This window comes from Anser anser (assembly GCF_964211835.1).
Source record: "Anser anser genome assembly, chromosome: 20".
Taxonomy (NCBI): Eukaryota; Metazoa; Chordata; class Aves; order Anseriformes; family Anatidae; genus Anser; species Anser anser.
Window position 1 is genome coordinate 4,520,229 of NC_139741.1, and position 25,656 is coordinate 4,545,884.

The 25,656-nt window shown below is 53.2% G+C and overlaps 1 protein-coding gene across 2 annotated transcripts; it reads right to left on the bottom strand.

The window, feature by feature from the left end:
- Positions 1-482: 482 nt before the first annotated feature.
- On the bottom strand, positions 483-25,654 carry ADORA2B (adenosine A2b receptor). 2 transcript variants are annotated; one of them, XM_083806455.1, is made up of 5 exons: positions 21,066-25,654; positions 17,303-18,929; positions 15,791-15,952; positions 14,512-15,680; positions 483-4,090 (listed from the first exon to the last, which is right to left on the bottom strand). In XM_083806455.1, exons 4-5 carry the CDS (start codon positions 14,838-14,840, stop codon positions 3,397-3,399), a joined length of 1,023 nt encoding a protein of 340 aa, XP_083662581.1. In that variant the 5' UTR covers positions 14,841-15,680; positions 15,791-15,952; positions 17,303-18,929; positions 21,066-25,654; the 3' UTR covers positions 483-3,396. The 2 variants fall into 2 exon arrangements, with proteins under 2 accessions (XP_083662581.1, XP_083662582.1); XM_083806456.1 differs by lacking the exon at positions 21,066-25,654 and adding an exon at positions 19,299-20,989.
- Between the last annotated feature and the right edge of the window lie 2 nt (positions 25,655-25,656).

Genomic DNA, 25,656 nt, shown 5'->3' on the forward strand with positions numbered 1-25,656 from the left:
CAGTGCCGCAAGGTTTTGGGGACTCGGCCTTGCAAAGAGTGAGCCCGCGGTGGCTCTTGGCAGCAGGCTGCTCAGGGCAATTTCCAATCCATCGCTGGCAAACCCGTACCAGGGGCTGGGGAGGGGATCCCTCAGCACCTCCGGGCTGATGACAGCTGTGTGCTGCACGGGCCTCGCTTCCGTGCTTACTGTAACACGGGGTCTCTGGAAGAGTCACTGGTGGCTGTGTTTTTAGATTGACCCATTTCAGACAAGCCGGCCACCTCCTGCTGGCAGGCAGGGCAGGGCTGTCCCCATCAGACACGGGCAAAAGAGGCGACTGCTGCTACCCTGCTCCACACAGCAAGTGAGCCTGCAACCGGCTCCTTCCAGCTCCGTGACTTCCATGCTCTGCGACTGGTCTCCTCCCCATGCCCAGTGTGTAGGTTTGTATGATACACCGTGTGAACACAACACCGCACAAAATGATGGGGCACAGGCTGAGCCAGGTTGTGTAGGTGGTAAATTAAGCATTTTGTACGTAAATAACAAAGTTACTGCAAATACAAAATCTGAGCGACATGAGGAAAACACATCCATCCTATGTACATCAGAGCAGTAATGAGTGACAGCTGAACATCCCCAGCTGCACTCTACAGAAAGTTCCTCTGCCATTTTCGCTTCACATTTTTATAGAAACTTTCAGAGCTTTTTTTGAGGAGGGGTGAGAGGGTGTCCTATTTTTATTTTGCCTTGAAATGACTTTGGCTCAGATCCACGAAGGCACTTAATGTGCCTAAATGCCACGGTGACCCAGGCCATAGTTACCGGCTAACGATCTGATGGCACGGTCACACAAAGGGAATGCCTCGTCTGTATAGAGGAATTCTGGCTCATGAGAGGCATATGGAAGGCAGCAGTAGTGGATGCTGCTCTGCAGTGCTGTCACACACAGGCGAGTGCTCTGGGACCAGCTCTTTGTGTGGCGGTGCTGCGCGCTTCAGTCTGTTCTGTGCTGTCCAGAGTTTGGTTCATTTTCGGCGAGCAGGAGGCGAGGGATCGCGTTCTTTGTTGTAAGGATAAATGTGGCTTGCAACCACTTTGCAACACTGCCAGACCTGCAGGTGAAACCCTGCTTGTTTCCAGCCACGATTAACAGAAGGAACATGGCCAAAGATAATACAGAAGGGAAGGAGTGAAAGGAGAGCCAAACCCTGCCTAAATGGTGGGAGGCGGCTACATGTGTTAGCTGGACCACGACCAAGGCAGATGCAGCAAAGCTGAGTGGGGATGTTAAAGGAGAAACCCTCTGGACAGTAACTTTGTTCAGATTCATCTTGGAAGTGCCAGGATCTGAGATACCGAGCTGTGGCTGAACTTGGGCATTGCCTAAGCATGTGCTAACCCCACCAGAGCTCCTAACCCCACCGGAGCTCACTGGTGCGTCACCAAGGCCCGGGGCTGGCTCTAACGGCTCAGCTGCTGCACACGGTAGCGAAACCCACCACTTCCAGCAACCTGTGTGCGTGGTGGGCCCTAGGGCATACCTGCAGCCTGCAGGTCACGCAGCTGTCACTGCAGATGCTGCAGGAGCGGGATTTCTTCAGATTTTCAGAGCTGCTTTTCGGCTGATTTGAGGTGTTATTTGTCATCCATGTATGCCAGAGAAATGGAACTTGGGTCTTATATTGCCCCCTCCCTCCTTCTAGTGCAACACAGTTGAAAAAATAGCCACTTTCTGTATGATTCAAGTACAGTTTATCAGGGACAAACTGCTCCAGGCATCACAGTCCGTCCACTGGGCCTGTTCTTCAGGAACTGGATGTGTTTAAATTTCCTTGCCTGCCACCTGGCTCTGAAAGGGCTGCTCCCCACCTCTGGCTCCCTGCATGGCTGAGGAAGGCTGGTGTTCTGGGTTACCACTGAAAACTCCAGCTCCTGTTTGGTGATTTCTGACTCCTTTCCTCACCCCATTCCTCTGTTGTGGAATGGAAATGCCCCTCTAAATAAAAGGCCTCCCAGAAATACCGGGTTGCTGGCAGCAGTCTGGAGACGTGGCGCTGGTACTTTAGAAAATACGGCGCTCTTCTTCCCACCTTTGTGTAGCTTTGTGTACCACAGTTACATATTAAATCAGCTGCAGTAATTACTGAGCTGTGGCTGCAGAGTTATTAACTTCCAGCCCAGACTAAGACCGCTCTGCTGCTGAGGGCCTCGTGCTCCGGCAGGCCGGGGCTCCGCGGCTGGCTGCAGCGTCAGGGCCCCGCGGTGCCAGGCCAGCTCCGGCCCCACAGGGCCTGGCCAACACCAGGCCGCGAGTCAAAGCGTTCTCTCAAGCAAGTTAGTTCCCTTCCAGTCTCTTCTGCTACTGATGCAGGTCAAGATTAAAAAAATAAAAAAATGAAAAATGACAATTAGAGCACTCACAGCTTCTGGGGCTTTTAGGAATCAGGCGAGCCGCAGTACCCAGCTATCACAGCTAAAACCTGCACTTCTGAAACACTGCAAGTCTGTCAAGTTTTGATGTGGAAGCAAAAAAAAAAAAAAAATAAAATAAAAAGCGGGGGGGGAGTTGGGGGGGAGTGTTGCCACAGCTCTTGGAGAGTTTGGACCATGACGGCCAGGGCACATCTGCCTTCTGCGTTTTGATAGCAGGAAACAGATTTGAAATAAAACCTGAAGCGTTGGGCTGCACAAGTTAGTATGTCCTGTAGAACAAAGTCGTTTAAAGGCAATGAAAGTGCTGTTCTACAGCTTCAGTCAACCCTTTTTCTAAAGTTTTCTCTTTTAGTAAGTAGCGCTTCGATAATGGGGCCGGAATATACGGCCAGGTCTGATCTTGTTTCCCCATCAGCACGGCCGCGTCTCTCAGAGCCTGGAACACGGATTCAGTTTCACACCAGCAACTGGGCTAAGAAAGACTTTTTCCCATCGGAGAATACTAGCTGCATCAAACAATTGATGGAATAATTAGGGTATTACCAAAGTGCTGTCAAGTATGAACAACCCAAAAACACAACATTATTACTCCTATATCAATAAAGAGATTAAAAAATAATAAAAATAATTAAAATAAAAATCCGAGGACTTGACATGAGCAGCACGATCGGGGAAACACCCCCAGCAGGCGGGTCCTCCACAGTCAGTGTCTGACCTGGAAAGGAAGTACAACGCGACCAGCAGCGCTCACGCAACCTGGCTTTACAGTGGAGGGTGAACTGCACTCAGTCTCCCCAGTCAGGTTATCCCTCTAGGAGGCACTATGTAAATTACAAAAATAAAAAAAATACAGCTGCATAACTGCATAGTGGTCATTTGTGAGCGCTCCCGGAGGAGCTGGCTGTAACTGTCACATAGGCACAGGGAGGAGTAGTGTCGGGGACAGGCTGCAACGCCCCGGGAGCAGGCTGTGCAAGGTCAGAGGGTCCCAGGGGCTGCTGGAGTGTTAGCGTTGGTGACAGTCAGGTGCTGCTTGTTGTCAGTGGTGCACTTGGGGAAGTCGTCCGTCTTACAGAGGATCTTGGAAATGATTTTGCGGAAGGTGTAGCGGAAGTCCCTGATCCTGTAGGCATAGATGATGGGGTTGATGACAGAGTTGGCATGCGAGAGGATGATGGCCATGTACATCGCCCACTCGGGCTTGGATTTGGAGAACTCCTCATGGAAGTGAGTGATGCAGTTCAAGATATGCAGGGGCAGCCAACAGAAGGCAAAAAGTCCCACGATGATGGCCAGAGACTTGGCTGCATGGACCTCCTTCTGCAGTGTGGTCCGGGAGTTGCCCATCAGCTCGATCTGATGCAGCTGTTTGCAGGCAACAATAAATATCTTAATGTAGATTCCCAGCATGATGACGAGTGGAAGCAGCACGCAGCCAAAGAAGTTGAAGTACACCATGTAGCTCATAGTCACCACGTTCTCAAAGAGGCACGAGATGAAGCAGCCATGGTGTTTTGCCCCGGTGTCAAGCCCCGTCTCGTTGGTGGAGTTGGGACAACCGCTCATGGCTTTATTCCAGCCCATAAGCGGAGTCAGCCCGATTGCGAAGGACAGGAGCCACAGCACAGCGATGAGGCCTCTTGCCCTCTTCCCAGTCACCAGACTGTTATACCTGCAGCATCGAGACGAGAGCCGAGATAGGGGCATTAATTACATGAGCGCTCATGACTTCCCTGCAGTTCAAGTCATTGGCATTTTGGCCAACTCCACAAAATCCTCACCCACACCCCCATGGGAACCTCACCTCTGTGATCCCCGAGGGGAAAAAATATCTCACCTCTGCTCCACGCCTACGCGAGGTGATTTGGGGAACTGAGTCACGTACTATTCCCGTGGGCTGCCAGGCACTGCCCTGGCCCGCGAGCATCAGCCCGGTGAGACTTCAGTAGGAGGTAAGGGCACGGAGTCTTAAAAAAGGCTTTACCATTGCATGAGCCTAAACCACTGACTACACAGATGGCCAGCACACGACCGTGGAAGGCTCACTCCGCAACCAGCACCTGGCTCTCCTGGCTGAGCACCCACCGCCGGGCACGCCACGGCACGCTGCTGGGCTACGTGAACTTCTGGTCTGACCGATTCCAGCCAAGCCAGTGCTGGCTCCCGCTTGCACGCTGTGATGGGCAGCCAAAGGCTTAACCAGCGTCGCCCCACACTCTCACAGCCTCTACGCCACAGGCTGCTTGCTTCAACTTGGGCTGCTCTTACGCCTGCAGCAATGCTGGCTTTTACTGCAGATTGCAGCGGTCCAGTAACGCGCTGGCCGTCCCCGTGCTACCTCGTACACCAACGTGGGAAGTACACATGTGTGTGGAAGCCATGGATCCTACCAGTTTCCCAAACAGTGCAATTGCTGGCTCGCACATGCCAGACTGCAGCCCACGCGAGCTTGTTGTGGCTGGATAACAAACACCCTGGCAGAACTCTGAGCCAGCATCTGCTAATGATGGATTGCTTAGGAGATTTACAAGCTAGGGTTTATGTCTCCGTTCTGAGTGGAATGCCAGAACCTCTGGGCTGTTCTCCCTCCTTTCACCTTCCCTGCTTTGTGCACCCTCTGACAGTGCTGATGGGGGCAGCTTCCCTTAGCTCCCAGGGCTGGCATCAGCTTCTGCTGCTTGAGTACGTGACACCGCAGCTGGATGTAAAGACCCAGATTTTAAAGCAAATGCTTTCCTTGGGCTGCTCTTATGAAGAATTTCAGCAAGGGCCAAACTGATGCAGTACAGGGAGGCGCAGAGCCCCACACCCCTCTGAACCCCAAGGACTGGGTGCCTGCATGGCCAGGAAAGCCCAGGTGCCCACAGCCCCCAGACGCCCAGAGAAGCAGGTGGTGCAGGCACCTAGAGAAGGAAGGGACAAGCTGGTCTGGATGCGATGAGAACAGATACCAGCATCAAAACACCACTTGGCTCTCGTTTTGGAGATACGAAGAACCCAGCGACTGCCAGAAAGACAACATGAGAAACCCATTCCCGTCCTGCCCGCGGCCAGTTAGCGTCCACTGGCCCACAGACGTGTCCCCCCTCCCCACACCCTCCTTTCACTGCTTGTTTACTCTGGCTTCGCTACCCTGCTCCTCCTTTCCTAAGAACGTTTGTTCTGATTTTCTTCCGGCCCGTGAGGCAGGGGAGGGTTTTTATTCCCACAGAACCGCAGCTGTGCATCTGAATCACGCTGGCGTCGCCTCCGTGCGCGCGCGGCCGTCTCCTCCTGGAAGCTGCAGAGGCGGCGGGGCCAGGCCGGGAGGCGCGGCCGGGGGGCTCAGGCCAGCTCCGAGCACCCGGAGGAGGCAGCAGCCCAAGGCGCAGGTTTGCTCCTGCACTTCTCTCTCGTTATTACTGAGCCTCGCTGCCTCGGATCAGCAACTATCGGTCGGGGCATCAGCAAGGCCAAGCCCTTCGCTTTCCGAACGCCGTGCCTGCTGTCAGGAGCCCGACCTGCTCTGGGGCTGTGGAGCCTGGAAACTTTAAGATGGGATTCGGAGCAGGATCCCAGCGATCTTGGCAAAGTCGGAGCCTCGAGCTACTGCTGGCCTTGGCCAGGCTGAGTCAGTGCTGCAGGGAGGACCAGGGACCGCTCCTGACCTTTACGGCTCTGCACGTGGGAAGAAAAAATATGCGGCCATGGGAGCCCACAAGCCATCTCAGGCTCCCCGGCTTGTGCTGTTCACTCTTAGCTGACCGCTTTTGTTGCTGCTCCGCAGCCTCAGTCCCGTCACATTACAAAAACCACTGCAGCAGCCGTGGAAAATACAAAAGCGAGCCCAGCTCAGGAAGAGAAAGTGAAGGAGTCGAGGCTTTGTCTCACTGGAGGCTCTGCGCAGCCGAACCAAGAGGCACAGCCCCGTGTGGGCAGCATGGCGCAGAGCAGCCACATCCTGCACCGGCGACACCGGTGCTGCCTCTTGCTGAAAGCACATGGCCCCAGAAAGGCTTTTTTCCTTTTTTCTTTTTTTTTTTTTTTTCCTGGTCCCCTCTGGAAAGATAAGGCCCAGCTCGCAGGTTTGCGGAACCAACTGAGAAGCCGCTTAGCTTCCCGGTGCCTGTAATGGAGGCCTGCTCATTTTCACTGCTCACTCTTCCCTCGCGTGCACAAGAGGAGTGAGCTGGGATCGAGGTGAAGCAGGAGCCCCCTCGGTGAGAAGGAAGAGAAGGAAAAACGTGCCGTGCCACACCACGCGTGCCTCCGGCAGTGGGTCCATCACAGGTGGATCACGGCCGCTGTGCAGGCTGACTGGAGGCTGCTGGTGGTGGCGAAGGCCCTGCAAAAGCTGCTCACGGAGAGGAGGCCCACGTGAAGCTGGGGACGGCTCGGCGTTCTAAAAGCGTTGGCTAATTACCCTCTTATTACAGCTACGTGGTGAGGAACTGCGCGCATTGAGTTAGCAGAAGCTAACCGTGCACTTAAAGGCATGCAAAGCCACCACGCGGAGCCGCCGCCACAAAGCAGCGGCAAAAAAACCCTCCTCCCTGAGCACGTGGAGATGAGAGGAACCAACACATTGTCACAGCTCACAACGCGCCAGGAAACCACTCCTTCGCTCTTTCAGGCTTAATATTATCAGGCAAGAAACTGTTAAAGTAAATTTACTCACCTAAGTCCGCTCAATTAATGCACAACAAATATTGAATCTCCTCTGTGTTTCTGCTTAGAGGCTTCAAATGTTGCTTTAGTGTAAATAACAGCTGAATATTTAAAAATGATTTATTGAGATGAAATAACCTGGCGATGCATTAGTTCCTTTTACACAGCCTGGCAAAGTCTCTTTACTGGCATAATCATCGCCAAACAGCTAATTATCTCAGCTCCCACCCAGTGGAGAGGCTGCAGAAGCACCGATGCCATCCCCAGCCACCGGCGCTGCGCTGTGATCACAAAGAGAGTCAGGTTTCTGTTTTTCCGACAAAAATAGCGATGCACTGGCTGTCAGTTAACAGCCATGCAGCCCACGTTGTGCTGGGCCAAATATTTCCCAGGGAGGCTGGAGGAGAGGTCCCCTGAGCTGGCCGCGGGCTGGAGGTAGCAGCCTTCCCTCAGCATCATCTCTGCTTGGTAGGATGCTCGAGATTTTGTGGGGTTTCTTCCCCCCGGCAGCTCCCACTGCACTCCCAACGCTGTTTGCTAGAGCTGGCCACGCCAGGACACCCCGGCAGGCACCGCCGAGCACAGCTGGGTGGCAGGGATGGGGTTTGGGTGCTGTGCGGAGGCACCGAGTCCTGTCCTGCACGTACCTGGCATCTCCCCGTGAGCTCCTGCAGTGTCCCCACCCCGAGGTCACCCAAGCAGCGCCGCTGCTGTCCAACGAGGAGCAGCCAGGGCATAATTCAGCATCTGGGGGCGTGAGATTGGGGCCACAAGGCAGCAGCGGCCTGGGGGAACAGTCCCAAAGGGGCCGTACCCAGCCCAGGAGGAGGAGGCGGTCAGGAAGCCGTGGTGCCACAGCCTTTCCTCACCCTCTGCTACTGGAGACACGAAAATGAGCTCCAGACCCTCCTGGAGCTCACCTGGGGGAGCCAGCAGCGTCCCAGCCGTGTCCTGGCACTTTCAGAGCCTCCGGGGTTGTGTTTTGGGGCAGGCAGGCCCTGGCTCCCTCCCCGTTTCGCCCCATGCCCAGCGTGCCGGATGCAGGGAGCCGAGCAGACGGGGAGCTCGCAGCACTCGCACTCCGCGGGTGCTCTGCTACAAACAAGCAGCGATAATTTATAGGTTTCTATTTTAAGGGTGAAGAAAAAAAAAATACAGACACCTCCATTCACAAGGGGAGAGAGCCGTTCGGCTGCCAAGCATTGTATCCTTGTCATCTACTTGCAGCTGTACTTTTCATCATGCTCCTTTTTTTTTTTTTTTTTTCCTTTTTCTTTCTTTTCAGTGTAACAACGCAAACCGCGCACCAGTGCTGCCGCTCCGTTTGCTCCACGCACAGCCGCGGAGCAGACACCACATATTAGACGAAATATCCTGGCAGGACATTTTAAATGAATCACAAATTGCACCTTAGAGAGTAAGAAAGAAAGAACGGAAAAAAAAAATATATAAAAAAATAAAAAAGCAAAAGCTGCGCTGTCTCCCCAGGAAGGAATTGGCGGCGAGAGTGAGAAATCTGATTAGCGGCTACAGCGCGGGCCGAGGAAGTCGGACATCTGCGTGCGGCCGCGGCCAGTCGCAGACAAATCGCTTCCTCCCTGCATCTGCCCCCGTTGTGCGCACGGGGAGGCAGCAGCGGCCCCCGTGTGCTCCCGGCCTCCTGCCCTTCCTGCCGGGGGGGCACGGAGCTAGGGGGGCCGCAGCGAAGGTGAGCCCGGTGGGCACCTGGTGGGGTTGGAGGTGTCTCAGCATCGCCTGCTCCCGGCTGCCGCCCTCGGTGCTTTGTGTGCTCGGGGGAGGGCCAGGTGGCAGATCCCCAAGTCGCTCTCCGTGGACAGGCGTTGAAGCCCTTCCAAAAGCCCCCAAAGCACCGCGCTCCTCACCCAGCAGGGCACCACCCCGCAGAGCCCCTGCAGCCCGGGCAGGTCAGCACGAGGCGTAAATGTGATGGGGGAGAGCGAGGATGTGGCCGTCGCCCGGCCCTACGTGGCACCTTGTCCCTCACAGAGGTCCAGCAGCTCCCGCTGGACCCGGCTGTGGCGCTCAGCGCCCGAGCGCTTTCCCAGCACCAAACCGGTGCTCACAGAGCACCAAAGGGCACCGGCGGTGGCACGGGCACACCCCAGGGATGTGCTCGCGGGTTATTTGTGGCTCATGCCAGGCCTGATGTCCTCAGGAGGCTTAGGGAGATAATCCCCCTCTTCGGCGTGTGCGAATTCCCTGAGCCAAGCCGTGAGAGCAGACGGGGAGGGGGCAGCTCTGCACATCTGCAGGCGCAGCTGGTGTCACCGACCCTGGCACCCTGCCGAAGCTGTGCCAGCGCATGGCAGGGCAGCAGCAGCCTCAGCACCCTCTGCCGAGGGCCGGGGCAGGACGGTCCTAAAAGACTGAGTTTTACAGTGTGTGCTCATTGCCACGGCGAACTGCGAACTCATAACAAAAGAGGTCTTACCTCTGTAGCAAAATTCTGCCAGATTTCAAAACCTGCTTTTTTTTCCTTTTAAAAATTAACATACTTTTTTTTTCTTCTTCTTCTTTTTAACAGGATGACCAGATGACCTGACCGAACCAGAAAAAAGCCCCGAACCCCAGAGCTCTGGGTCCTGGCTCAGCCCAAGGTCCGTGCCCCGAGCCGACCCCTGGAAGCAGCTGCGTGCGCCTCTCCCTGACATCCCTGCTGCCCCTGCAGGAGCTGCAGAGCTCCCAGGGACAATTAACATCCTGCCGGGATTTTTGCTTTCTGCCAGGGAGGGAAGTGGCCCCTGAGATATGGGAAAAGTATAAAAATTTGGGACACGCATATTTAGGAAATCGGACTGCTGACACCTAAAAATAACTGCAGCTTCCCGCTTCCAGTTTACGACCGTAAGAGCGATTAGCACCGATGTTTTTTGTACGCACGCACAGAGGCTGCATCCGGAGGCAGCTGCGATGCCCAGCATTAGCCACTGCCTGCCCCAGCCCCAAACCCCGATGCCTCAAGCACCAAAAACTCCCGAAAGTCATGTCAGTCTCATTGCTTAGGCAGACGCCAGCCCTGCCCGTGGTGCTGGGCATGTTTTCTGGGTTTGCTGAGCACTGTGTTAATAAATCGGTGCTAACCTCACGCCGACGGCGCTGCTTGGGGCCTCAGGGTTGGGCACCACGCGTGTGAGCCGCACGCAAACATCAGGACACGCGTGTGAGTCCAGACAAAGGGTAGTGCAAGGATTTCCCCTCCGGAAAGGAAACGAAGTGAGGGCAGAAGGAAGAGCAGCTGCAACCCTGACGCTGAGGCCTGGCAGGCACACAGAAACGGCAGAGGAAGGCCGATGCTCTGCAGAGGATTTTCTCTCCTCCCCAGGGCTCCAGCCCTACCTCCCATGACTGCTCACCGCTTTGCTCGGCTGAGGAACAAGCTGAAGGGAACTGGGGAACAATTCCTGCAGGGCTGCCGCCTTCCCGAGGGGAGCAGCTCGGTGGGGAGCTGGTCGGTTGCAGCGGCAGACGCAGGGCAGCGCAGCGGCACGGGGCGCCCGTGATCGAGGCGAGGATGCCCCGGCAGCAGGAGGCGAGGCGATGGCACCCAGCGTGACGTTGGGCAGGGTTTTTCACTCTGCTTTGGCACTCCGAATACAAATACTCCCCCGTCTCGCCCCAATCCCTTACACGTTTGTTCCAGGCTCCTACCCCTACCTCCAACAATGAGCCGCGCCAAAGGATTTTGGTCGATGCGACTAGAAGGGAATGGTTTTATTCCACCTACAAATCTTCCTTGGCTCGCAGCGGCGGGGCTGTGGGGTGAAATCCAGCCCTGGAGAACGCTGCAGAGCAAAATCTTAGACCCGCTCCCGTGCCAGATCCTCTGTGGGGTGGATTTGCTGCTGCTGAGACACCACTGCCTGGCCCCAATACTCTGCTCGCAGCAAGCGCGGCGGGGAAGGGAGCGTTTGTTCGGGGGCTGAGGTGGGAGCAGAGAGCTTATTCATATTTATATTTATATTTATATTTATATTTATATTTATATTTATATTTATATTTATATTTATATTTATATTTATATTTCTAAAGCGCCTATCACCGTACTGATAAACACCCTTTGGAACCACTCTGATGGCAGGGGTAAGAACAGGAGTTGGCCTGTTGGTACCTCAGCACTTCTGCTTCCAACCAAATTAAAAAAAAAAAAAAGCCACAAGACTTTTACCCCAGGACGGGTGCCGTGTGTTCGCAGTGGCGCTGACGGGTGCAGGGCAGCAAGGTATGGGCAGGATGAGGCCAGGAGCTGTGTCCTGGAGCCGGGAAGGGGCTGGGAAGGGGCTGGGAGCCGCAGGCACAGGCTGGACCTGGGCAGGAGGGGGGTGCCCCAGCAAACAGTAAATTTGTCAAACCCAAACCCAAACAAAAAAAACGGGTTTCAAGGGACAGAAAGAATTCACGACTTCGTGGCCAAATTCAGCAAATATTTTTAGCCAGGCGAGGGAGGGTTTCAAAACACCACTCTGAGACTTTACACAATATTTGTTGTGCTCTTCTCTAGCTGGGGACTCATGAGTTCCTTCCCAGCCAGGACGCCTCCGTTTCTAGAAGCAGCAGCTGCAGGAAGGGTTAAGCAGCTCAGCAGCAACCTGCCAGGCTGGTCAGGATTGCTGTGTTTCACTGAAGCCTCCAAACCTCGCTGCTTCGATTTGACTGAAACAATTTGCCTCTTCCCCCGTGGGATTTTTGGGTTCAGCCACAGAACTGAAAAATCCATTATTAGCCTGGCTGCAATGCAAACTGCTGCACAGCCTGTGGGCCTGCCCTGCCCGTGTGCTTAAATATCCCTTAAATAACGCGAAATAATATGTTAAAAATAATATGGCTCCATCCCCAGTGTCCCCGCACGGGTTTCCAGAGGGAGCCACGGTGCATGGGACGCAGGCTGGGTACAAATCGTTAGAAGCTCGGTGCCGTGTGGCCCGTTACCAGTCCCTGCACTGGTCTCCAGAAGGAATTTTTTAGTGCAAAAGAAACTTTTCCTACAGCCATCACTCCCACAGCTCAAGTCTCCCGCTGGGAACAGCTCCTACAGCCTCCGAGGGCAGCAGCGGGGCCAGATCCTGCTGGGACAGGCTGGGCATGGGGCTGCTGCTGAGGGTGCCCCAAAAACCCCGGGGCTGGAAAACCCGAGCGTGGCAGGGAAGTGTTTCACCAGCAGAGTTTTATAACATCCTCCCCCCATCCTTCTGCGTCCTCTTTTGATGCTGGCTGTACAAACAAGAAGCCTTTCAGTGCCAGTCCCTAAGCCTCCTGCTGCCGAAGCAATGGCCTGTCCCGGCCTTTCCAAGAGGTTTTCCTTGCTGCTCGCCCCAGGAGCAACGAAACGCGCCTCGGTGCCAAGGCGAAGCTTAATCCAAACCTCGCACCTTGGAGCAGACTAGGATGGGAGTCCTGGATGGCGATTTACAGCCGAAGGGCTGGACGTGTCCGGCTAGGAGGCAGTCACAGGAATATATATAGATGCACAGAGCAGACGTCCGTGCCAAGGGAATACAGGATTTAGCCTAAGATGGGGTGAAAAAACAGCGCTGGGAAAGTATTTGAGCAAGGCAACCCCCCTGGGGCTTCAGCCCACGCAGGTGCACGGGCTGCCCTAACGGAGAGTCCAGCAAACCTGCTAGAAAGCCGTGTCAAAAGAGTGGAGGAAACACTTGCTGCTTTGTCGGTTGTCAAACCACTTCCCCTCCGCGTACGTTCGAGCGATCCCTCAAAGCGCCCTGACCTGCCGCTCTCATACAGGTTCCAGCGAAGCACAAACCCCGCTCACAGGGCTCCGCTGCCTCGGCCGAGCCCTGCAAAAAGCTTTCGTGGTACAAAGGAGGGGAGTCGCGGCTAACAGCCCGAGCCCGACACCGTGCCGGCGGCGGGTGGTGTGATTAAGCCGAGAATTAAAAAATCCAAACTGCTCCGGAGCTGCTGCTGTGCCGCTGGACCCCATCCCGAGAAAGCCCCAGAGCACACAAATGGAGCAGGAGGCGAGGAATTATCCGAGCCGGGGCCAGTGCCGGCGGCTGGGAAGGATTTACAGGACAGCAGCCGCTTGGATATTGCCCGCTGCTGCCCGCCGGGCGCAGGGCTCAGCCCCGCTCCCCCTCGCTCGGCGCCCCGAGGAATTCCCAGGTCCCACGACACTCGCCCCGCTCAGCACCGCGCGTTGCCATTCCCCGGCTGTATCGTCTGCCCGGTGCCTGAGCGATACCTGCCCAACGCATGGGACTTACAAGGTGCCAGGATAGGGTGAGCGGGTGGGGTTTTTAAGTCGTTTTAGGAAGAATTTATTGCTTATGCAAGGAGACGCCAGAGCCAAGCAGAACCTGGGGAAACTGCAGCCCCCGCAGTTCAGCCGGGGTCCCCGCTCCGAGGCTGCCCTGCGCCCCCCAGACTCTGCTTGTGGCCGCTCCCCGCAGTGCCGGACCCCCCCCCGGGGGCTTTGTCGATGCCCAGTTCCCGGGGAGGGACATCAGAGACAGGAGGAGACCAGATTAACAGATTCAGGTCATTTGTAATGCAAAACCTGGGGGTTTGGTGCACTTAAGGAAGCTGCTGCACCTACTCGCTGTGAAAGTGCCTATAAAATATATTTAATGCATTCATCCCAGTATAACGCAGCGTCCCGTGAATTAGAAGGAAGGCAGCAAAATTTTTGGATGAAAGCCTGAACTGTAAACTTGTGCAAACCGAGGTGTGAATCCTTTCTCCTTCCCTCTCCCCATCACCGTGTGTGCAGAGCCGACACCTGACATTTACCGAGGTATGCACCCGCTCGTGGCACGCACTCAGAAGGAAAAGGTGTGCATGTGAGCTGGGAAATACAGCACTTGTAAATGCAACAAAATGCACTTTCAGTCCATTTGTTATACCTATAAACTGGAGGACAGCCTAGTCAGGCTCTTCTCTGAGTCGAAAACCTGAATTATGCCCAACGTCACATTAAAACCCCTTTAAGATGACTTTCAGCCTCCCTGAAAGTATCACAACCTGAGCTCGGTGGGACAAGGGCTCTCACAGAACTGCCTGCACAACTCTTTCTCTAATGGGCTGGGAAGTAGGAGAAAGAGTGGTTGCTCTTGTATTCAGTTATCTGGGAGATGTCCCAAGCCCCAGTAATGGAGGCTGTATAAATACCTACATAGATTAGCTCGACCTGTCCCAGGCTCGCTCCCGCATCACCGCGTAGCCTCTGCAGGAAGCCACCGACCCTCCCAGAACAAATAGCCTCAAGACACTGAGCTCCCAAGTAGATCTTTAAGCAAGAGGCAGGACGCTGGGAACCTGATCCCAGTCCTCCAGCAAGTACAAAACTGCTGACATCTTCATTATTGCCACCTGCGAGCAGCAAACCTCACGGCACCACTAGAGACGGGACGTTGCAGGGAAAGGCACAGCCCTGGCGGTCAGGGGACGGGGCTGCCTCGCGTCTCTTACCTCAGCGGGATCTTGATGGCCAGGTACCTGTCGATGGCCACCGCCAGCAAGCTGAAGATGGAGCTTTGGGTCAGCACCAGCACGAAGCAGGCGAAGAAGAGGCAGCTGTGAAAATCCACCTGGAAGCCGATGCTGATGGTGATGGCGAAGGGGATGGCCAGCAAGCCCACGGCGATATCGGCCACAGCCAGCGACACCAGGAAATAGTTGGTGGCGTTCTTCAACGTGCTGTTGATGGCCACGGCCCAGCACACGAGCACGTTGCCGGCGATGGACAGCACGGCGATGATGAGCTCCAGCACGATGTAGGTGGTTTTCAGAGTGTCCATGGCGAGGAGCCGCGACCCTTCACCGCGACGAGGTGCTCGCCCCGGGGCTCGCGGCTACCAAGAGGCCACGGGGCAGCGCTTCCCGCAGAGAACCACCCATCGGGGGCCTCCCCGCAGCCTCCCCCCGGCTCCCGGGGGGCCGGAGGGGCGCGGCGAGCCCCGGCCCGCAGCCCCCCGCCGCCGCCGCCGCCCGCAGCGCCCGGCCCCGGGGGGGCATCCGCGGCCTCCGGGAGCTCCGCGGGGACGCGCTCAGCGCCCGCCCGCCCCCGAGGCCGCCCCCATCGGCGGGGACGGGGCTTGGACGGCACCGAGCGGACGGGAGCGGCCCCCGCTGCCAGCCGGGGGATGCTCCGCAGCCCGGCCGCTCGGCGCGGCGAGCTCCGGCTTTTTGTGCCCATGGGGGGAGCGGGGCGGGGAGTTGCGCGGCGAGGCCGCGATTGGACGGGGAGGGCCCGGTCCCGGTGCCCGCAGCCCCCCCCCCTCCGCGAACCGGCCCCGGTCCCCCCCCCACCCCTTCCCGCAGCCCCGCTGCCGGTTTTAGGGGTTCGGGGAGCGGCGGGCGCGGAGCTGGCCCCGGCCCCCGGCGAGGGCTGGGGATTGCCACAGAGCGTTGGGACACCGCCGGGGTGGGGGGGGGGGGTTGGTTGGGGATTGCCACACCGAGAAAAGTCCCCCCCGGGCCGGCCCACGAAAGCGAGGCGGCTGTTTCATAAAATCCTGACGGCCGCCCGCGGCACCGCGTAACGTTTCCTGGCGTAACGAGATGGCAAAACGCCGTGGATCAGCACGAGCTGGCTGCTGGCCACGGGGCCAGCGTGGTCAGGGCGAGTTCTGCGGGGTCTGGAAAGAATTAAACCCCGATGCGGACACTAAAAAAGGGGGTTCCGCAGCGGGGGATCTTAAAACCAGCAGCGAATGGGGAAAGAAATTATAATTCAAGAGCTACTTACCTCTTGGTCACACCTTTCGTGTGTTGTATTGTGTTCGCCATCCAAACCCGAGCAGATCAGAGGCTGAGCATCACAGCGGTTTTGTGGCATCCAGCAGTGCTAAATAATCCAGGGCAGAAACTGGAAAGTATCCCAGACAGGCATGCTAACAATCCCCCCTTCCTGTAGCAAACAGAAAATAAAAGAAACTGCTGTTGCTTTTTAGAACAAACTTTGAATTAAAAACCTGTACAAGGGAAAGCTTTCTGGGGATCCAAAGCCAAGGCAGAGCAAAAACACATGGGAAAAGTAATACATAAATACTTTTTGTGGACCTGGAGTAAACAGAAACACTCCCAAGGACTAGAAATGCTTTGGATCAGGCTGATAGGAGGGCAAACTGCTGGTTTGTACCGAGTGAAGCCATTTTCTCCAGGGTGGGCAGCTCAGAAGCAGAATGCTTCGGGACAACTGGGACGCTAAAGGAAAGCCACATCCGTGGCACATTTAATTCAACAGGAACGTGCAGCAAGGTTCCCTTCGCTCCCCTTCGGTAAAAGCATCTGCCTTTGGGGGTGTCGCTGCCCCTTGCCCCCCCACCTGCCACCTGTGCACTTCACACCCTGCAAGCTGCCCGCAGGGAAGGGACCGCCTCGCACCGCAGCACCCGGGGCACGCACACGCTGCGGTGCCTCCAGCCCCGGTGCCTGCCCGGTGCCACACGGGGAGGTAACGGCGGAGCTCCGCGGAGCCCCGGGGCAGCTGCTCCTGCCTTCTCAGCCCTGCCTGGATCCTCGACTTGCCTGCACTGGTTTGGTTTATTTATTATTTTGGGATGAGCGGAGCTCCCCTCACGCAGGGCCTGTTAGGATCGTGTAAGCGGAGGTAAACAATGATGGAAAGGCACTTTTTACCCCAAAGCAATGGATTTACATCAGGGTTTTTACACATTGTTTTCCTAGGTCTAAAACATGTGCCAACAGAAGCCTTTTTGCTGCTTTATGGCACTACGGCAAAATGTGAATGAACTTTGCAGAGGATACGCTTCATCAGAGAAGAATCTGCTGTTGTGATCATGGAAGTAGGTCTTACAGGTTGAGCCCATGGAAATTTTGGTTTATCAAGTCAGACAGGAGCAGAGAAATAATCTATTTCAGCTTTTGATGAATAGCTCATTCTGGACAAGGTCTGTCTCTGCGACAGGCAGTAAGGCACTGCAAACACTATGGATTTTGCATTATGCTGAGATTCATGGCTCTGCAAAGCACAGGCACCTTTGCCAAGGGCCGGTGGTTTATTTTGGCATTAACTGAAGCAGCTGAACTCATTCCGAATCCGACTTAGCTGCCAGTGTAGGCAAGGAGCAGTGTGCTCGCTCTGCTGTACCACGCATGGTTAAAACCTGCTGGCAGTTAGAGCAGGACGAGCCCTGCCCCAGGTCCCAGCCAGAGATACGGAGCCTGCCCTCCGGCTGCGTTCTTTGAGCCCTGCTTTAAATTGTGTGCCATTGTACAGCCTACCATTAAACATCACCTGGATGCGCCAGCCTTGTAAAGCAATCATCGGGGCAGGCGTTGTGAAACTCTGCAGTCCCTGCGGCTCTGAGGATGCTGAGTCCCGAGGTGACAACGTGCGTGGCTGTATTCTGCCGGCTGTAAATGAGCAAGGACGTCACGCGCTCAGCAAGGTAAATATAGTCCAAAGCAGCTTGTGGAATCCATTCAAGAAGTGGAGCACAATAATAACATGGCAACAGGTCACCGGAGCACTGTTTGGTGCGAAGATGTCACATACAGTGACAAATGAGTCATCATTACTATTATTTTCCGGGTTTTTATGTTACGCTAGGGATTTGCCTCTCAGCACTCTTGGAGGAAACAACACCAGCCCCGACCTGCTTCTTTCAAGTGTCAGGACTCATCTGGCTCCTTTGTTCGGAGGGAAACAGATTTAAACAGCTCCCACGTGGTGGACAGCGATACGGTGGGGGGCAGGATCGGCACCCTGGCGCGGCCGTAGCCCGCAGCTCTGCTTTGGCAGAAGCCCTCCAACCTCGTACGTGCTGTTCCTCTGTCGCTGCAGTCCCTGGGGGAACAGAGCTGCCGCTTTGGAGGCAGCGCGCTTCCTGCAGCCCTCTGTGATCTTTTGTGTGAGGCCTCTCTGCCTCTGCGCAGGCTCGGGCTTCACTGGGACTTCCCCAGCCAGGTCTGCCTTGACACCTTCGGTTCTCTTGGCCCCGCCACAAAGAAGCAGTGAGAGCCCCCTCCTACCCCTGGCACACACCGAGCCAGGGCCCAGGCAGCCCTCGGGGCCAGGCTGCAGCTGCCACGAGATGTTCCTGAGCCACTAAGGGCCGAGATGCTCTCGCTGGTCCTGCAGCCGGTTCTCTCTTCCTGCAGACCTTGCCACCTTCAGCACAACTCCCCCGGCATGTCTCTCCCCAGCAGGCCCTTCCATTTCTAACCTCTTTTCATTGCTCATCTCCTCAGCGAGGAGATGCGTCAGCTGCAGGACGGACGAGCAATGGCAGGGCTTTGCAGGGCGGGTGTGAGGAGCTGGCCCAAGAACCCGCTCCTGTGCGTCTGCGGCTGCCTCTGCCAGGGCAGCAGACCTCAGCCCCAACGCGCTAAATAGGAGCCACTGGCCTGGCAGAGCTAGCACAGCCTGGGGAACTGAATCCCCATTACTGCTCAAGTCCTCACTAGCACTTCTGAGTTGTTCTGCAGGACAGGACAGAGCTTGTCCTGAACCTGACTCCACGAAAGGGTTCCCAAGACACAACACAACCTGCAAACCATGCAGCAGGTACAAAAGCCCTCTTCAAAGTGGTGCTTGCGATGACGGTCTGAACTGCACGCTGTCTGCACAAGCCGGGCGAAGGGAGCACGATTTTTGAGGCCAATTTGGTAGGCAGGCAGGTGAAAGAAGTACCCAGCGCTGCGGGAATATTCATCGCCTGCATCCCGTGCTGAGCATTAGCATGTCAAAGACTGCAGGCAGCTCTGGAGTAAACAACTGTGGAGGTGAGTGGTGCAAGGTAGGATTTGCGGCTGCATTGCTGGAGGCGTTTTTCTGGAAGAGCCAGGGAAAGGAAAGCAGAGAGTGAAATTCCAGAGAAAGCTGTTTCCATACTGGAGACTTCACTAAGTCCGAAAAATGCCTGGAAAACAAAACAGAAAAATTATGGTAAGATTGTAAACTGCAGATCAACAAACTTGGATTTTCCTAGTCCTGGGGTCACTGCCAGACAATAAATGTTTAGTGCCTAAACCAGCTGCAAGAACTCATCGTGTAACAATGCAGGTGTGTGAATTCTTTATGCGTTGTGGGTTATATCTTACACCTTTCATTAGAAAATAAAAAACCACCGCAGGACCGAAAAAAAACACACTATAAACAGCAGTGAAATTAAAAAGGAAGGCTTTTGGCTGAATGGAGGGCAAGGCAACGAGGATAGCATTTTGAAGACATTTTTAATGCGTCTCTGATTTTATTTACTAACCACCCTCTATGATGAAAAGCCAAGTACCTCTTCCAGCAGTATCTTTACAGGAGAGCTGCAGCTGCAGCCAGACTGCACGAAGCCACGCGGTGCTCAGCCCTGCCCGGGTCTCGGTGAGCGCAGGGGCCGGCTGCGTCAGCTCTGCTGGTGGAGCAGGTAGAGCCGATTTCCCCAGAGAAATCAATAGGAAGTGGTGGTGTGTTTCCAGGCCAACACCAGGAGTGGAAAGCCCGGGGTGAAGCCAGACGGGCAGCGATGCTGCTTGCAAGCCAAACACCCCGTGATTGCTTCATTCACAGCTAGAGCGGCTTCCTGGGCAGAACCTTCACAACTTAATGCCCCTAAGAAAACAGGCTTGCTAAACAGTCTGCTCCACAAGTGTGACTCAGAAGTTCACTCCCCATCAACACTTCTCAGCAGCAATAAGGAGAAGTGATTCTGTGCCGTGCCAGATCCTGACAGGGCAGAGAAACGCGGTTATGCCATCCTGCTTTACGCAAAAATGCGATGCTTTGAGTTCCAAATCATAGTATCATGAAGAGCAAGGAGACTTGAACCAGTTGCAATGCAACTATTCTGAGTGCAGAAATTTCTCTGTGCAAGATGGAGCCAAGAAATGTAAATATCTGTTATTACTGCTATTATCTTCAACTTTCAGAGGAGAGCTACAGCACACAGAGAAAGCCGTGGTGTCCTAGGTCCCAGCTGGAGCTTGGGGCATCTTTGCCCCTAATTCCTAGCCTCATTTTGCAGGCAGACCTGTGCAGGCCACTAAGGGGTTAAAGGGCAGCTGAGCTCTAACAAAAGCTGCAGAATACACCCAAAAAAAACAGGTCAGGCGCTGCAGAGGAAGGTGCCAGCCTTCCTGCCCCACTGTCTCCACACTCAGCTTTCGGCAAACACTGAATTTGCACTCCAAGGCTGTTTGAACCCAAGTGTCATTATCACAGCCCCTGTTGAACTTCTCCATCACAAAGAGAAGAGAATGTTCTGGAACCTGCCTGGTGCCCTGCCCCAGGACAGTGACACACCGAACACCAGCTTCTTTCACAGACCAGCACCTAGAAACCTCACTGCCTATCGGCTCGATCCAGTTTTGTCCATTCTCTGTAAGTACTGGCAGAAGTGCTATGTAAACCTGCTGCTGACCACTTTTAACGCCCAAGGACCTACTCGGTGCGGTTTCCATCCCTGCCACTTTTTCAGACCCTCCCTGGCTTAGCTGCCAGGAGTCTTAATCCCAAATGAAGGGAAGAACCTGGACCGCACCAACTGATGGCGTGTTATTTATTAGTGATATTATGAGTCCCTTTGCAAGCTTCAGGCTGAACTCTTCCTGCCCAGAATGGCTCTCCAGGGCCTTGGCAGCACAACTGCTCTCAAGGGCCGAGCTTCGCTATGATAGCGCTGTGCTATTCAGGCACGTCGGGTTGTGCGAGCCAAATCCCAGTAGCTGCCTTACAAATAAGCAACAGATTATGCTCATGGCTTTCACTGTAATGCCCTCCAGGGCAGAAGGGCATATGTGGAGTCTGGATTTTTGCGGGTTCTTGCAAAGAGCAGGGCTGGGCAGCAGTGTCCCCACAGAACCACCTCCCTGGGGGATGATTTCTGCCGGATCCTGCTACCTGCAGGTCACGCTAGCAATGGCCACATTGCAATCGTGGTGGTATTACCATAGGTTCCTCTGTGCTGGGCTGTTCGCTGTGGTTTTCATTTTGGCAAGGAAAACAACAGGCATTTTATGTATAACTGAAAAACAGAACTACTTGAAATATACTGAAATATACATACCTGAAAAGGCCAAGCAGAGCGATGTCTGCTGGTGGTCACCTGGCTCCCCAGGAGGTTGACCCCGCTGGGAGCATGGTCAGTGTGCCCCGCAGGACCACCAACCCCAGCGGTTGTTGCCTTCCGTGATCAGAGTGCGGGAGCAGCTTACGCTTGGAGAGAAAGGATGAGCTGTCTGAGAAGATAAAAGTTACAACACATTAAGGTGGAGCAAGGGTTTGGGTTGCTAATATGCTCTTTTTTTTTTTTTTTTTTAAAGTCAAGAGAAGTGGCAAAACGGAGCTTTGCACTGAAGGCATACAGCTGTCTGTGCAGAGCAGGTTAGGAAAAGCACTTGCTCCCATTTTAATTCTCTAATCTTGTTACTTTCTCTTTAACCTGCTTAAACTCACGATGTGCAGGTAAGGATAAAACCTTGGTCATTGCTATGTACTTAAGAAGGGATGGAAGTTCATATTCTAGAAACGTGAATAATGTTTACCCACATTGGTATTTTACAACTTCCGTTTTCCTCCTGCTGTGCTCAATAAAAGACACTGCTTGTCCCCACGGTCTGACTGCCATCGTTTCTGGGTGACATTTACTTCAGGGTCCTGCTACCCACGGTTTGTGCCCGTCGTTTTTCAGCATCAAATAATGCAAAGCTGTACCTATGAGACTGGAGCCACCTGGCTCCGACCCTTGAAGACCACCAGCGCCCTATATGGAAGACTTCTCATGCTATTTGTATTGCTTATGTTTCTCTCACCTATTTATGGCTTGGATCTCTCAAGCAAATGGATAACCAGGACAACTTCTCAGCTAGGGCTCACCTGCTCTGCCTTCCTGCCCAAGCATCTCTACATCTATTGCAGCCTAAAAAGAGGCCAGAGCCTGAGTAATTATTCTATATCCACACCAAGAAGATGCAGTGTGCCACTTAACCTGACTCTAGGAGCTGGTCACTATAGGGGCCAGGAAGGAACTGCTTCCTGTGTACTGCAGCTCACTTCTCATTTCCTTTCTCCCCACGTACACGCTCCTTACAAAGCCAAAGAGAAAGCATGGCCGTTCTGAATTGCAGCACTGCTGAAACTTCTGCTTCTCCAGGAACATTTCTGGTGACAGGCTCTGGACAGCAAGGTGTCTCTGAAGATTTTGAGGCCCATCGTCTCAGGGAAACAGAATGGCTACTCAAAGCAGGCAGGCAGGATGGTTCAGAAGTTGTACCAGAACCACGGGCTGAGGTCCTGTCCATTTAGCTAGCAGGAGCCTGGGAATTCAGGGTAAAATTTGCATTATTAATGTCTAAGGGAGACATGAAAGCATTGGCTCAGAGGTGGGGGAGACTGAAAAATATGCCAATAAGCTTTTCCTGAAACCAAGAGTTTCCTTTTCATCACATCTCATGGCACCACAAATGGGTTCACAAAGGTTCAGACCCTGTTTGTGAGTAGCACACCTGCCTCAGTTCCCATGGGAAGTCTCTGAGCAGTTGGGGAACGCAAACCAAGGCTCCCAGCGCTCACAACGGGCTTTAAACTTCAGGCTACACCGAGTGCGCTATCTTCAGCTTCAGATATAGATCAGGTCACAGTATTTCACTTTCATCTGCCTGTGCCAGGGGCTGCAGCTGGATACGAAGCTCAGTCTGCTGGAAGCCAGGCTTGGAGCAGGTCTGTGTTTGCAGGGAGGTGCAGGTTCATGGCACCGTGGTGACACAAACAAACCCAGACTGCTCCATCTCACATAGACGAATACGCACCAGTCAGGAAGGGAATTTTTCCTTCCACCCCAGTCTCAGCTCTCTAAGCACTAGGAGACACTTGGCAGCGAAACCAAACTTAGCAGCAGAGCAGTCCTAAATCTTGTCAGCTCACCCCATCTACAACCAGCCACAAACAATCCTGGGAAAACATTGGCCTGAACTCTCGTTTTCAGTCTCTTGCTGAACCACTTGCAAACATAGCAGCATGGATTACTCACTGACATTCTCCACAGAGAATCCGGCTTTTTCCAACAAATAAATCAGAGCAACTAGAGAACATTGTGAAAAGAGCTGAGGCAGCAGAGCATCTAACAGCTTACTTCAGTGACAGAAGTACCAAGTCTGGCAGTAAAGAGAGCAGGGCTTCAGCATCAATTGCTCCTATGCAGGATCTATTTGCTGAAAGATAACAAGGGAATTTGCAGACATTAATATCTGCAAATAATACGCAGCTGGATATAGTAAATTCTGACAAAAATAAGAACCGTCTTACATCCTCATCTTACATCCTCCCCAGCTGTAGATCCTGGACTGTTGATTTTTGCTGGATTCCCAGCGTATGCTTACCTGGCAAAGGCCCTGGCACCAGTTTACTTGACCTGCTGAAGTCAAGTGGCAGGGTGTTGTCTCCACTTTAACGTAAATATTATTTGTGTGTTGTTGTTTGGTTTAAGCTTTGAGATGTAAACTGTAATTGCATGATTTTGTGTTTTGTAGCAATTCCAGTTCAAGTATGTAATAAGGTGACGGATTTTTAAAAAGCCAACAAACAGAGATAGCTTGTTTGATCCCTTGCTTAGAAAGAAAGCAAACATGAACTAAGGTATCTGCAATAACATATATCTTGCTACCATTGGTATCTCCAAACTGCACAAAGAATGGATTAACTCTGACAAGAAGTTATCAGGAGGTTTATATTTCTTTATAGACAGAGAATGGAATTGAGGCTCATTACGTGGTTGCATTTTTTGCTCACCAGTGTGTAATGTAGAAAGGATTTCTGCCTTTCCACATCCCAGGACTTAAATCCACGCCCATCAAAAAATTATTGGCTAATAGACGTGAAGGATAATATCCTACCAGCACATTTAATAATTCGACTTACAAAACAAACAAGCAAACAAAAAAATGACTCTAAACCCCTCGCTTATTGCAATTACTGCAACACGAAGACAGAAATTGCTAACTTTACATAAGATGGAAAAGGGGAAGTGAGCCACACAGAGCTTTGAATGCCACCCTGTACCCAGGTCACCCAGCCCATGAATGCGAATGGTCAGAGTCCTGTTCTTTACACATTAAGCACAATACGAGCCTGCATTCCCGGTGATGGGGAAATTTCCAGACAGCAAAATGGGGCTGGTTCTGAGAACTCCTTTGCAAAAGACGACTGAGGTGCGAAGATTGGGTCTGGTGCTTTCTAAGTGAGCTAAGTGGGCAAGTCTTCAAAATCAAGCGTAGTGGCAGCTTGAAACAAACTAGGAACGCTAGCTTGCCATTTTGTGTGGTCATACTGTGTCCCGGAGGTAAAGCTGTCCAAAGTAAAACAAATCAAAACAGCGTGGCTTTCCCTGTGACATTGCTGCAAGGACAGACCAAGCCAGCATTAAAAATTCAGGGCTGAAACATGATATTTAGGTGGGGAAAGGCAAAGTAGTTTGGATTATGTAAATGGGAACTTTTTCCCACAAGGTTTCATCTATACAGCTGGACACGAATGTACCTGAGAGGCTGGAAGAGATTTAAATGCCCAACCATATCTTTTATTTTCTCATTTTCTTTGCTAATTCAACAATTTCCTTTTTCTAATATTGTCACTACCACCGTGAGATAAAAAGCAGGTTCTGTGAGAAGTATGCTGGAATTTGAATGTACTGGACATAGCTTTATCTGTTTCCCAAGTGAATTACATACATTCTGAGGCACTTCTTCAGACATGTTTGTAACAAACCAGATCCCAGCGTCTCTGAAAGCTCATAGATTGGATATGGGCTGCAACGCAGCATCCATGGGGCTGAATTCCTCAGCAATAAGGCAGAACTCCCACAGCCCTCTTTGTTTGTGCAGGGTGGAAAAAGGAATTTTATCCAAGGAGATGGTCTAGAACTCAGGAAGCCCTCCTTTACTTCATGGTGAAGGTTTATAATAAATGTCACCATGAGCATCATTGCTAGGCATTCTGGTTCTGACAGAAAGTCATTATTTTTGCCCTTTTTTCCCATAACTCAGCCCTACCTGAAGTTCCAAAACAAGCTTCCTTTTCCCTCCCTGTGCCACTAGCCAGATGGTGACGGTTGATCTGCAAGATGCGGCTTCCTTTCAAAAGATCAGCAACTGCTAAGTCGTCTCTGTTGTGGGACAAAGAATAGCGACAGGTCTGGTCACTGGCATGCCAGTAGGATTTGTCTCACATTTGTATCATTTGTTTCACGGACCAGCAGAGGAATGCGTCCTTCCAGCACTATGCACATACTTAGCCTCACCTCTAACATCCTGTCACTACCCACCAGGTGTAGGGTTTTTTGCAAGCTCTCATTTTGCCTCCTAACTTACTGGTGACATACATTTATACTTATTCCAGTCACGAGTCCTTGTTTCCACTCTTTGACTACTTCTTTCTTAATCCTCTAGTCATTTAAGAGCTCCTACTGCAGAAACATGCTGGCGTCTCGTGTATCCTTCCTTGCCTTTGCAGCAGGATGGTTTCCTACTGTGTCGTCAATATGGTTTGTTTCAGAAACTGACACTCCTTTATCCCCAAGACAATCTTCTGAAAGGCATCCAAATGCATCTGTTACTTAAAAAAAAATGGAAATTGATGTATTTATGAAAAGAAGATTCTGACAA